The sequence below is a fragment of the Aptenodytes forsteri genome, unplaced genomic scaffold, assembly GCF_000699145.1.
Source record: "Aptenodytes forsteri isolate BGI_AS27 unplaced genomic scaffold, ASM69914v1 Scaffold319, whole genome shotgun sequence".
Classification (NCBI taxonomy): domain Eukaryota; kingdom Metazoa; phylum Chordata; class Aves; order Sphenisciformes; family Spheniscidae; genus Aptenodytes; species Aptenodytes forsteri.
Genome location: NW_008794715.1, coordinates 204922 through 215250, shown reverse-complemented (window position 1 = coordinate 215250; position 10329 = coordinate 204922). Strand labels below are relative to the sequence as shown.

Sequence of the window (10329 nt, the reverse complement as noted above, 5' to 3'; positions counted from 1 at the left end):
TGTTTCAAGAAACAGGCCAAGAGCCTCAAGCGCTTTTCTTTTTTGAATACAAGAAATTCCATCTTGGATAGAGGGTCCCAACTTTCAGCACCACAAACTGGGAATTAAGTTAAGACAAAACACTGAAATGTGACAGATACTGAGCAACTGATTTCTGAAACCTACAAGCCTTTATGGATTTTTTTACCACTGTCATAATTCTATGAAGTTCTTTAATCATTAAGCTCAGTTCCTATCTTTGATCAGTCTTATTCTTCCTAAAAGCACTGCAACCATCAGTCAAGGATCAGAACAGGAAGTAGATGATTTCTGTTAAAAGACTTTCTGTGAAATTTTCCAAGTTTGATAACACCAAACTTTTTAAAAATTATTTAAAGTAATGAAATTTCCAAGTAAAACAGTAAAATAGTTTTTCTAAGCAACACTTATTCTGTAAGCATACCCCCTACTTACTTTAATGTTTAAGAGGGAGGATGTGACCCTGACCAACCTGATCTAACTTCAAGACTGACCTTGCCTTAAGAGGGAACAGCACCTTACAACTTAGAGTCTTCTCTGAATTGTCATCTGACAAAAGATCTTGCACATTTTTCCCCAAAGCTAAGTGTGGAAGGCTGTTACAAGTAACTAATTACCACATACTTGTGTTTTAAAAATACTGACACTCATGGCAGCTTGTACTTGCCACTGTGATTTTTGCACAATGTGGTATGATATTCCCTCCCTCTTCTAGGAAAGCCTGAGACTCAGTGATTCAAGTTGTGGCCCATATGACTAACAAATGAAGTCCCTGCACATAAAGCACAGGGTGATGTGTCTGCTTGTAATTGTAAATCAGGCTCGGAGCTTTAGGAATTACTGTGATTCCCAGAAATCCAAGATGAAGGATCATCATTTTATTTCAGAGTAGTTTCACTTGTGGATGTTTGTTACTGTGAGACAGTGCAGTTAGTACATATCAGTTAAGTGACTAGTTTAATGTAAAATCGTAGCTAGATGTCATATACAGAGCTATACAAGAATCACCTATGTTACATAAACTTTTTCCTGTTTTAGCTCTACAACTACAACTTTAATGTGGGTTTTTTTTTTTTACCACCCTTCTTAAATAAAAGGCTTTTGCTTTACAGGAAGCTACAACTGTGTCAAAGTAAAGTAAGCTGTGAACCCTTTCAGTATAAGAACACACTCACTTCACTTGAGTGTTTGAGAGTTGACCAATGAAAAAAGAATCAAGCAGGAGCCCCATGAAAACCATATATGCTACCTCAGATACCAATTTTGAAACTGTCAGCCATTTTACCTTTAGATACGATAATTCTAAAGGCTATCACCATTTTTTACCTGCCTGTGGCATGCATTGGTTTCAAAACAATAAACTGTATATAAAAACTTAGGAATAAAAAAAAGTCTCACTGTGATACAGCTTCAGTGATACAATTTAGAAATATGTCATCCTTTCTTGGGAAGATGTGGCAAGCAAGCCACTCTTTACAGTTGAAAATAACCACATGAATGATTTCTCCTTTATTGATACATGGAGGAAAATCCTGCTACCATACTTAAGGATAGCTGCAGTTGATGAGCTTATGAACAAGTCAAGTCCTCAAGCCCTGGCATACTCACCTAAGAATTTTCTCCTTCCTTCATGTTATGATGGTATTATTCCTGTGTATATATATGGAGCAAGAAAGCAAGGTAGGACTTGCAAAGCAAGACTAAGGAAGAAATACTATTCAAGTAGTAGTAACAGTACAGTCTTGTCAAGAGTTCTAACACAAAACATGTTTAATATACAAAGTATCTGATGATCATTCTCCTTAACATGTGATAGTAGAAGAGGAAGTGGGGTGCAGGAAGGTTTGAATTTACAAGAAAATCTGAAGTTCAGTTGAAAGGCAGAAAAAGCCAGATCAGTCAAGTGTCCATGTCCTGTTTGCTTACCTTGTCTGGGCTACACGTGCATCAAGGAGCAGATAAGGGTCTGCAACTGAACTCTATTTGTTCACGCAAGAAAGTGCTGCACACACACTCCTACTTTTTCTTGTGGGAAATTCTGCTTAGGCTATAGTACTTATCACTGAAGAAAAAAAACTGATGAGACACAAATTGCAAGATCCCTTGTACACAGAAAATGGGACTCACTTTAAGGAACAAGCCTTTTCATGCAATACAGAGACCACTACTTTGTTCTGCATATGCAGCTACCGCCCCTCCTAGCAGATGTGCCTACGGGAGGTTTTCCCTCTAGTTATCTTGTTTCTGTTGGGACAAGATCAAGAAATTGTTCATCATGCCATTCTTCTCTCCCATTTCCTGAGGCTAGCCACATATCTAAATCACAATAAGATTCTGTCCCAGAGCATATTAGATGCTAACTTAAGCATGGATAGGGGGCAGAGGCAGCGCAGGGAACTGTCAGCAGGAACAAAACAAAAAAAGGCTGTCTTCATTCTTGGCTAAATAGGAAACTTTTTCAACATTTTTGTCCTCACTGAAGTCTTGTATACTACTGCAGGCTTGATTGTGAAATAGAGGATTTGATAGAGAAGAGATAATTGTGTACATAGAGTTGCAGGTTGCTATACTAAAAGCACATCTACCTGATTTAGACACACCTATTTGGCAGATTGTTTTCCTAGGACCTTGCAGAAGCAATCTTGGCAGACCCAGAAGTGGCTCCTGTGCTTTGCAATGTGCAAGCTAAAACAGCAGAACTTGCTTTGCCTAAATCTTTTGAGACTTTCAAATTACAGAGGAGTACACTTTCCAAAAGCTGTGTCTTAGACCACTTATGGAAGATCGCTACCTGAAAGCAACTTTTCTCCTGTTTGTCCAACAGGATTAGTATGACAGCCTGCAATCTATAGCATTGACATTATTGGTTGTTGAACCTCATCATTAAATAAGGAATGAACAGCTTTAATTTCTACTGTGGCATGCCACTTCTGCCTCCTTGGCATTTACTCCTGTATCAGATGAAGTGAACCACTGAGCTCATTATTAACAGTGTCTGCTTATCTAGAATAGATCCATTTCTCAACATCTGTAGACTTTAAGTGCTTGCTGGCTACATTTAAAGACTTAACCAGAGGAATTTTGAGACACAGAACCAAAAGCCTTAACTACTTTTCAACTGGCCTCTGGTTCCAGGTAGGAAGTCTTGTCCTGGATCTGAAAGTATGGAGCTCTGTAGGCAGAAGGATGCACCCATTTAACACACGTTAATTGGCCACTGTTGTGGCACAGACAGGTTCAACAGCAAAACAAGAATGCCAGAGGCAAGAGTTGTTTTGAAAGAGGAATATACCCACACCTGTCCTGTGGGAAAATTCATGCTTAGTATGATCAGACTCTAGGATGCAGTACTTGTTCCACTTAAGCAGCTTCAAATAATTGGGGTGGGGAGGGGGGTGTGTGTTTTACAAGCTATGCAAGGCAGTTTATTCTGAAAACTGTAAGTTACTCTGAAAGCCCAGAAGGGGACTCAGAGCTCTGCACAATTTAACTGCAGCTAAAATATTTGGATGACATGTTTAACACTGCTGACCTAAAGTCAGCTGTGTTTTGACAGTTAAACTCCTGGCTGATTTCACATAAAAGAGAGGTCCACCAAATTGATAAACTAGTAGTAAGATGCTTTAGTTACACAGAAAGGAACAAACACTAACAAGCATGTAGAAAGGACAAAGTTAACTCATTCCATCTGAACAGATTTGTAAAAACATTATAATTAGGTTAACTGTCAGGGTTCTTAATGCTCTTCAGGTTTAATTTGTTCTTCACTGGTTAGTCAAAGCTCCCTCCAACTTTCAGATAAAGTATTTCAAAAACTATACTAACCTGTTTCTGCCAGATATATTTTAATAGCATTAATGAAAACTATTTAATTCCTTAAAAAGAATAACTAGATGGTTCATATGTATTTAAAAAAATTTCATGTTTCTTATTTCTGTGCCATGCCTTTGGACTAAACACTACATTTTAAGTATGACTGGAGAAAACTAGTTTTTCATTTAGAACATACCAAACACAAGCCAAGTAGTCCAGCTGGTCTTAATTCCTTTTACCAGTGGTTCAGAAATGCTTCTAACTCTGTTTTTTTAGGGATGAAACTATGCTGCAATATAGGTTAACTTTCAGATGATCTGCTTCTGGCAAAACCCCTACTACTGAAGTTAGGTGCCAAAGCCTCTTGTGTATTACACAGGAATTATATGCCTAAGAATGGTAGTTACCAATGCTTGCAAGAATCAGACCATGGTTTAGATCCAAACATAAACCTCACTGGCTCAGATTAACCTAGTCCAGTAAGTGTTCTCCAATAGGTAGCCAGTAGCATATGTTTCAGAAAGATTATGGCAAGCATAGATATCTCCCTCAGAATTCCCCACTATTCTGCAGCTCTTAAAGTGAAAAATAGGATATTTATAATCAGAGTTGGAAGGGCAGATCACAGAACACCTTAAAGCAATATTTGCAATTTTAAACAAGAGAGATGGCAACTTCAGTCCTGTTTAAAAGCAGAAATTCACACTTGCACTACCCATTGGGAGGGCAGTAAGGGGCATCAGTGATTCTATACAGTAGGTAACTAAGCCCAAGTATGAAAGTTAAACTCTGAGCTCTCGGTTATCCTAGATAAACACTTCAGATAAGCAATTTCTCAACCTCAGCTTTTAGCTGTAAAACTTTTTGGAGACACTTCCCATCCTTCATTCACCTATGGCAAGCTATCAGAGAGATTTAATTCCACCATTCACTTCTTAAATTGAGAAACAGTCATGCAGACATGGCTTAAAAAGAAACTGTTTTGCAACTTGTTAAGCCTATTCAAGTCTTTCAGCCAAAATCAGTTTTCTCCCCAGTAGAAAGGCAAGGCAGTGATTCTTTACAGTTCATCTATACCACCACTCAATAGAACAGCTCTTGCATCTGCTTTAAAAATACCAAATTTCTCTAAAGCTTAAATCCTTCAGCATTAGGGGACCAGTCAAAAATTCATTCAATGTTACTTTAATCTTTGCTTCTTCATTACATGTAAAAATACCAGATAAAGTATATTTTGACATTACAGTATACCCTGAGCAATATGCTGGCTAGCTAGCATGTTATTGGCATCATAATGAAGCCACTTTGTAAGTGGTTGGCACACTTTCATACCATTTCTATTACTTAACCACAGACAAGGGCCCACACTTAAAAAAAAAAAAATGAAACATTAGAAACAGGACCGCCATCAAGTGAGGGTTAAAATATACCAACACATTCTTCTTAGGCACTCAGCTGCTTCAAAAAAAAAAAGAAAAATCAAAGCAACCACCAAAACCCCACAAAATGCAGGAGCTGGAAGCATCTAAAAATTAAGTTACTTACGGCAGACCAGTGCGGACAGTAGCTGAGACTTCCACCTTCATCAGATTCCATCTTTCAGATAAGTGAAGAACATACTGTTGGATCACCATTTGAGATTTAAGGGTGGTTTGTAGCTGTCTTTGACAGCTTAAAGCCATCATCAATGCATTAGATGATAGAAGGCAAATATACTGTGCTGAGGTCTGTAGAGATTCATTCTTCAGGGTTCAGCAAGTCTATCCATTCTCTGTTCCCAGTTTTAAAACTTCTTAAGCAAGAAGTTTGGTTTCACTACATTTTAGTATGAAAGATAGACAAGTGTTTATGTAGGCTACTGTAGGTTTAGAAAAAAAAACAACCCACAAGATCATTTAGCAACGCTTTTCTGTGTACACAAATGACTAATATGCTTAATAGGTGGAATTGTCAGGGGTTGTAGCTAGCCTTGTTTGCCACAACAGTATCTGCTTCAATTGATTCAGTTTTCCATACAAGCCAAATTTCCAAATGAGCGTAAGTATTAGAGTTAGCATCTAAAACCATGGTAACAGCAGAACCAACTAGGACAAGTCTAATCATTTTTCTTTGCAGAATTGAAGAAATGCAGACTACAACGATTTTTCAAATATGAAAACACAAATCAGTTGTATTAGGTTACCTAGTGGCTTACACAATACAATTCTAAATGCTAGCTGCTCAAGCTATATGCCAACACAAGCAGCTTAGGCAGTACGTGGGGACTCATAAAGTTGGCAATTCCCCACCTTTTTACAAGGAAGTCACACAAGCCATCTCAATGCCAATTTCATTCTGATAGATTGCTCCTTTAAGGTACTTTCAGTAGAAAAGGTAGAACTTTAAAGCAGTGCTTCAAGTGACATGTTACATATTTAAACAAAAGCAGACTTAACATTTCTGTGCAAATTTAGTTCTTCCACCCTTAAGTTAGGAAACAGGTTCAACAGGTGGTTTAAGTTAACAAATCATGTTACTTTAGAATTAACAGGTAAGTACAGCATTTTAACACTACAGTCACCTAAATAGCATGTTGTGGGCAGCATACTACATTGAGAACTTTTAAAATATTAAAGAGTCAGACATATTATATAGATTTAACACCTGCCAAAGTAAATTCTGTAACAAAGTGATTTAGCATTAGGCATATAACACTGATCCTTAGGCAAACATATACACATTAAACCAATGAATCTGAGGACTGCGAGGAATGTTATAGCTGGTAGGAGTCTGCTACAAAATCCTTAAGGATGCATTGCTATGTTGCTGTAGATCTTAATTCAGGACACTGGTGAACATCTTTAGCGAGGGGCCTTATACCAGCCACTTTAAAGCAAGCAGACATTTCAAAGTTTTTTGGTTGCCAGAAGTTTAATCTTGCTTCACTTCACCCTTTAATTGCCTTTTCATGCGTGAATATGGGCTGATTGTGTCATCCATCACAAAGTCATACAGTACTTTTATCCAAGAGTTATATTGTGGCAGGTTGTCATAGTATTCAGCCGCTATTTTCTTCACCTAAGGAGGAGATAGGAGGTTTATTTACTATTTATATTAGCACCAATCATGACAACTTTACAATCCTCAACCTGTAACTTAATGTAGAGCACAAGAAGTTTCATTTTAGATGTTAGATTCTACAGGAAAGGCTACTAGTGCCACAATGTGAAGATCTCTTGAAGTAAAAAGCAACTCCCTGGTTGTTAAGTAGACTTCATGTGAAACTTTTATATTGAAGCAAACCAGAACAAACCGCTAACACTCTGAAGTCCGTTCACTGTGCTACCTACAGATTGATGTAGCTCACAAAAACAAGCAGTTTGGTTGCTAGAAGTGGGTGACTCAGTTCAGTGCTGACTCACAGATATACAAATACCACTAAAAAGGACGTTGTAAATTCTAAGAAGAGATGTTTAAACACAGCTGTTTTTACATGTAGTTTCAAACCTCAGCAGTCAGAAGAAAAAACGTCTTATTTCTGAGCAACATCTTGTTTCTGAGGACAGACATTAAAGAACAAATATAAACTGCTTCCAAAGACTTTATTCTCAGATATACACACTGACTAGACCACTGTTTTAAACTAAGAGAGCTGGAGTTTCCGTTAGATATCCTTACTGATATTTAGGGCCAACCATGTAAAGCCTTAAAAACCTGAACAGGACAAAACTGATTTTTCACTAAATTCCATAGCTTTAGACAGAAGAAAAAAATTAATCTGTATAAGCAACAAACAAACCCAAGATATTTGCATGCCTGGTTTGGAGCTGAAGATCGTTTTGATCCGTCATCACACCTATAGAATAGTGCATCCAGCCAGTATACTTTTATTCAATAGTAATTACTCTCAGCTCACCAGTAACCCAGCTGGAATCCAGTGTTCAATACTTCAGTAATCTTTAGCACACAGCATAGCAGAGTCCAATCAAATTAACTACACTGTTCTAAAAGAAGGCTTTGTTTCCTTATCAGAGCTGTAGATTACAAGTCCTGTAGCAGAGCTAGGTGTTTACCTCTGCAATTAAATACTTGGAAAAAAAATTATTCTCTATTTACAACTCAAGTGCTGCTGCAAGAATTGAAATGCTGGTTCACCAGCACAGATCTAGGTATCAAAGGTGAGTTAAAGCAACTTTAGCTGTGTTTGAAAGATGAAATCTGTGAATAAGAAATCATCTGTCTTTTTTCAAAAACAAAAAAACAAAAACAAGTCTCAACAAACCAATTACAGAATTTAACTGCCCTGCTAAAGAAGTGCTGGAGCAGTTACTTCATCTACAGTTCCACCACTGACAACAGAAATAACAATCAAGCTTAGACTCCAAAGGCACAAGCTCACAAGGTCTTACTATTACCAAGTGCAGTAACAAAGCTACAAGACCAACACCACAGCTGCTGTCAAATTGCAAATCTAGTGTCTGATGAAAAACACTTTTCACTGAAGATGAGTTTTAGGTGTAACCCTGGCAGCCTGTGTTCCCATGCTCCAATTGGGAAACATGTATACAATGAGAATTAAGCTCCCGCTAAAAAGAAACCAGCAAAGATTGACATGGGGAGAAACCAGTTTGAAAATTCGCATCTGCTACTCATGCACATGTGACAGGTCTAAGTCTTGGCTTTGAAGTCTTAATTCTGTCAACATACAGCTGATACTTACTTAGGGTTCAAAGGTTCTCACTAGAGGAAACTGAGCTGCTCCAAAATAGAAAGCTATTAAACATTTGTCAACAGTACAACAAACATTAGCAGTACCTCAAACCGTCCCTTTTCCCCACCAGAGAATGTCAGTCATAGACTGAAGCATAAGCATGCATTACAATATCGTCCTTAAGATTTCAAAGCCAGAGCCGTCAAATCTCTGAAGGTATCTGCAACTTCTTAACTCGTTTTCTGCATACTTACAAACCAAAGAAGACAGAAGGCTGGTTGTAATTACAGAAGACTAAAGTTAGCGCTAAGTGCAAGACATGCATTTCCCCCCTTTTCCTTTTATGGAAGAGGCTTGAGCAACCAGCATATCGGAAGCTTGCTCAGGATACCACTAAAATGTTAAGTAATTACCACCTTCATCACTCCGCTTAGAAATTGTTCTGTTATTTTGGGGGGTTTTGTTGTTTGCGGTTTTTTTAATCTCTCAACTTCCATTCTTCTAACTATCAGTTTTCTACCCGATTTTCAAGTAGGGCTTATTTTAAGAAAAAGTAATAACCTTGGAAGTAAACTTACCAGTGGAAGGCTCTTGCCAGGAATATTGGGGAAGTCATGGTGTTCATTGTGATAGCCAACGTTAAAAGTGAGCAAATTAAGTGGCCCATAGTAGGAGTAAGTCTCATGTCCTTTTAAAAACATGTAATGTTCAGCTATGAAGTGTCCTGAAATCGGGTGCAAACCAAGTCCAAGTACTGAACCAGCAAGCATGTAAAAAGTGGATTTGACTCCCCATAAATAATATATCACGACATCAAAGGAAAGCTGAGCCAACAAATTGATTATTTCAAGTCGAGTAATGGGTTTGGGATTGATGCAGAGAGGTCTAATCGCATAGAAAAAAGGCTGAAGAACAATCCATATGAACTTCCTAAAACGGGTGCAGAAAAACCAGCCTTCAAAGTTGGTAGGAATGTCCACATCAATTCCATCACCTCCTAAGTAACGATGATGATCCATGTGGTATCTCTTGAAGGATATGGAGTACGGGAGACCAAGAGGGAGGTTGGCAAATATTCCAAACCATCGATTCCACATTGCTTTGCTGTTGCCAAAGGCACTATTGTGAGAGATCTCATGAATAGCCAGAGTCATGGAGTGGCTAATACAGCTTCCAAAAACATATGCCCAGAAGATTACCCATTTCCAGTCCAAGTCTTTAACTAGATAAAATGCAGTCAACTGCGCAAGAACCATCAGCACAACCACCCAGATCAAGTTGTAGTCTGGCTTCATCAACGCTTTTATCTCTGGATGTTTAGCTAGATGGGAAAGAATTAAATGAAAAACGAATTATTCAGAAGCTCTCCTCACAGCCAACTATCACAATTAGATTACAAAAGCAGACGTAGTCATTTTTTCCCTTCCTCCCAATTAGGATTTGTCTGCAAAGGTAATGAAAACACACCACCTTTCCACTTGTGACGTTTATTGCTATAAGGAACCCTTTAGAATTAAATCATTTTAGCATTTTTTCTGTTGCTCAGCAACTACACACGTATATGGCAAGCACCAGTACCACCTCCTGCCTACCCAGGAAGGAAACCTGACAACCCACCAGTAATTCAGTAAGCTCAGGCCCGATTTAGGCATCTTACTTGAAACCGCGGTTATTTACCACCAATACTGGGTGCCGCGATGACCTCTACGCACGACGCACCATCTGTTTCTAACGGCCAGCAGACACCTTACCAATTCTCCAGCTCGTTTCCCACCCGCACGAAGGGCTCTGCGGAAGCGGGCAGCTCC

The 10329-nt window shown here is 38.4% G+C and overlaps 1 protein-coding gene across 1 annotated transcript; it reads right to left on the bottom strand.

The window, feature by feature from the left end:
• Nucleotides 1–5005: 5005 nt before the first annotated feature.
• On the bottom strand, nt 5006–9840 carry DEGS1 (delta 4-desaturase, sphingolipid 1). Its single transcript, XM_009273836.2, has 2 exons — nt 9100–9840; nt 5006–6888 (listed from the first exon to the last, which is right to left on the bottom strand). Exons 1-2 carry the CDS (start codon nt 9814–9816, stop codon nt 6742–6744), a joined length of 864 nt encoding a protein of 287 aa, XP_009272111.1. The 5' UTR covers nt 9817–9840; the 3' UTR covers nt 5006–6741.
• Between the last annotated feature and the right edge of the window lie 489 nt (nt 9841–10329).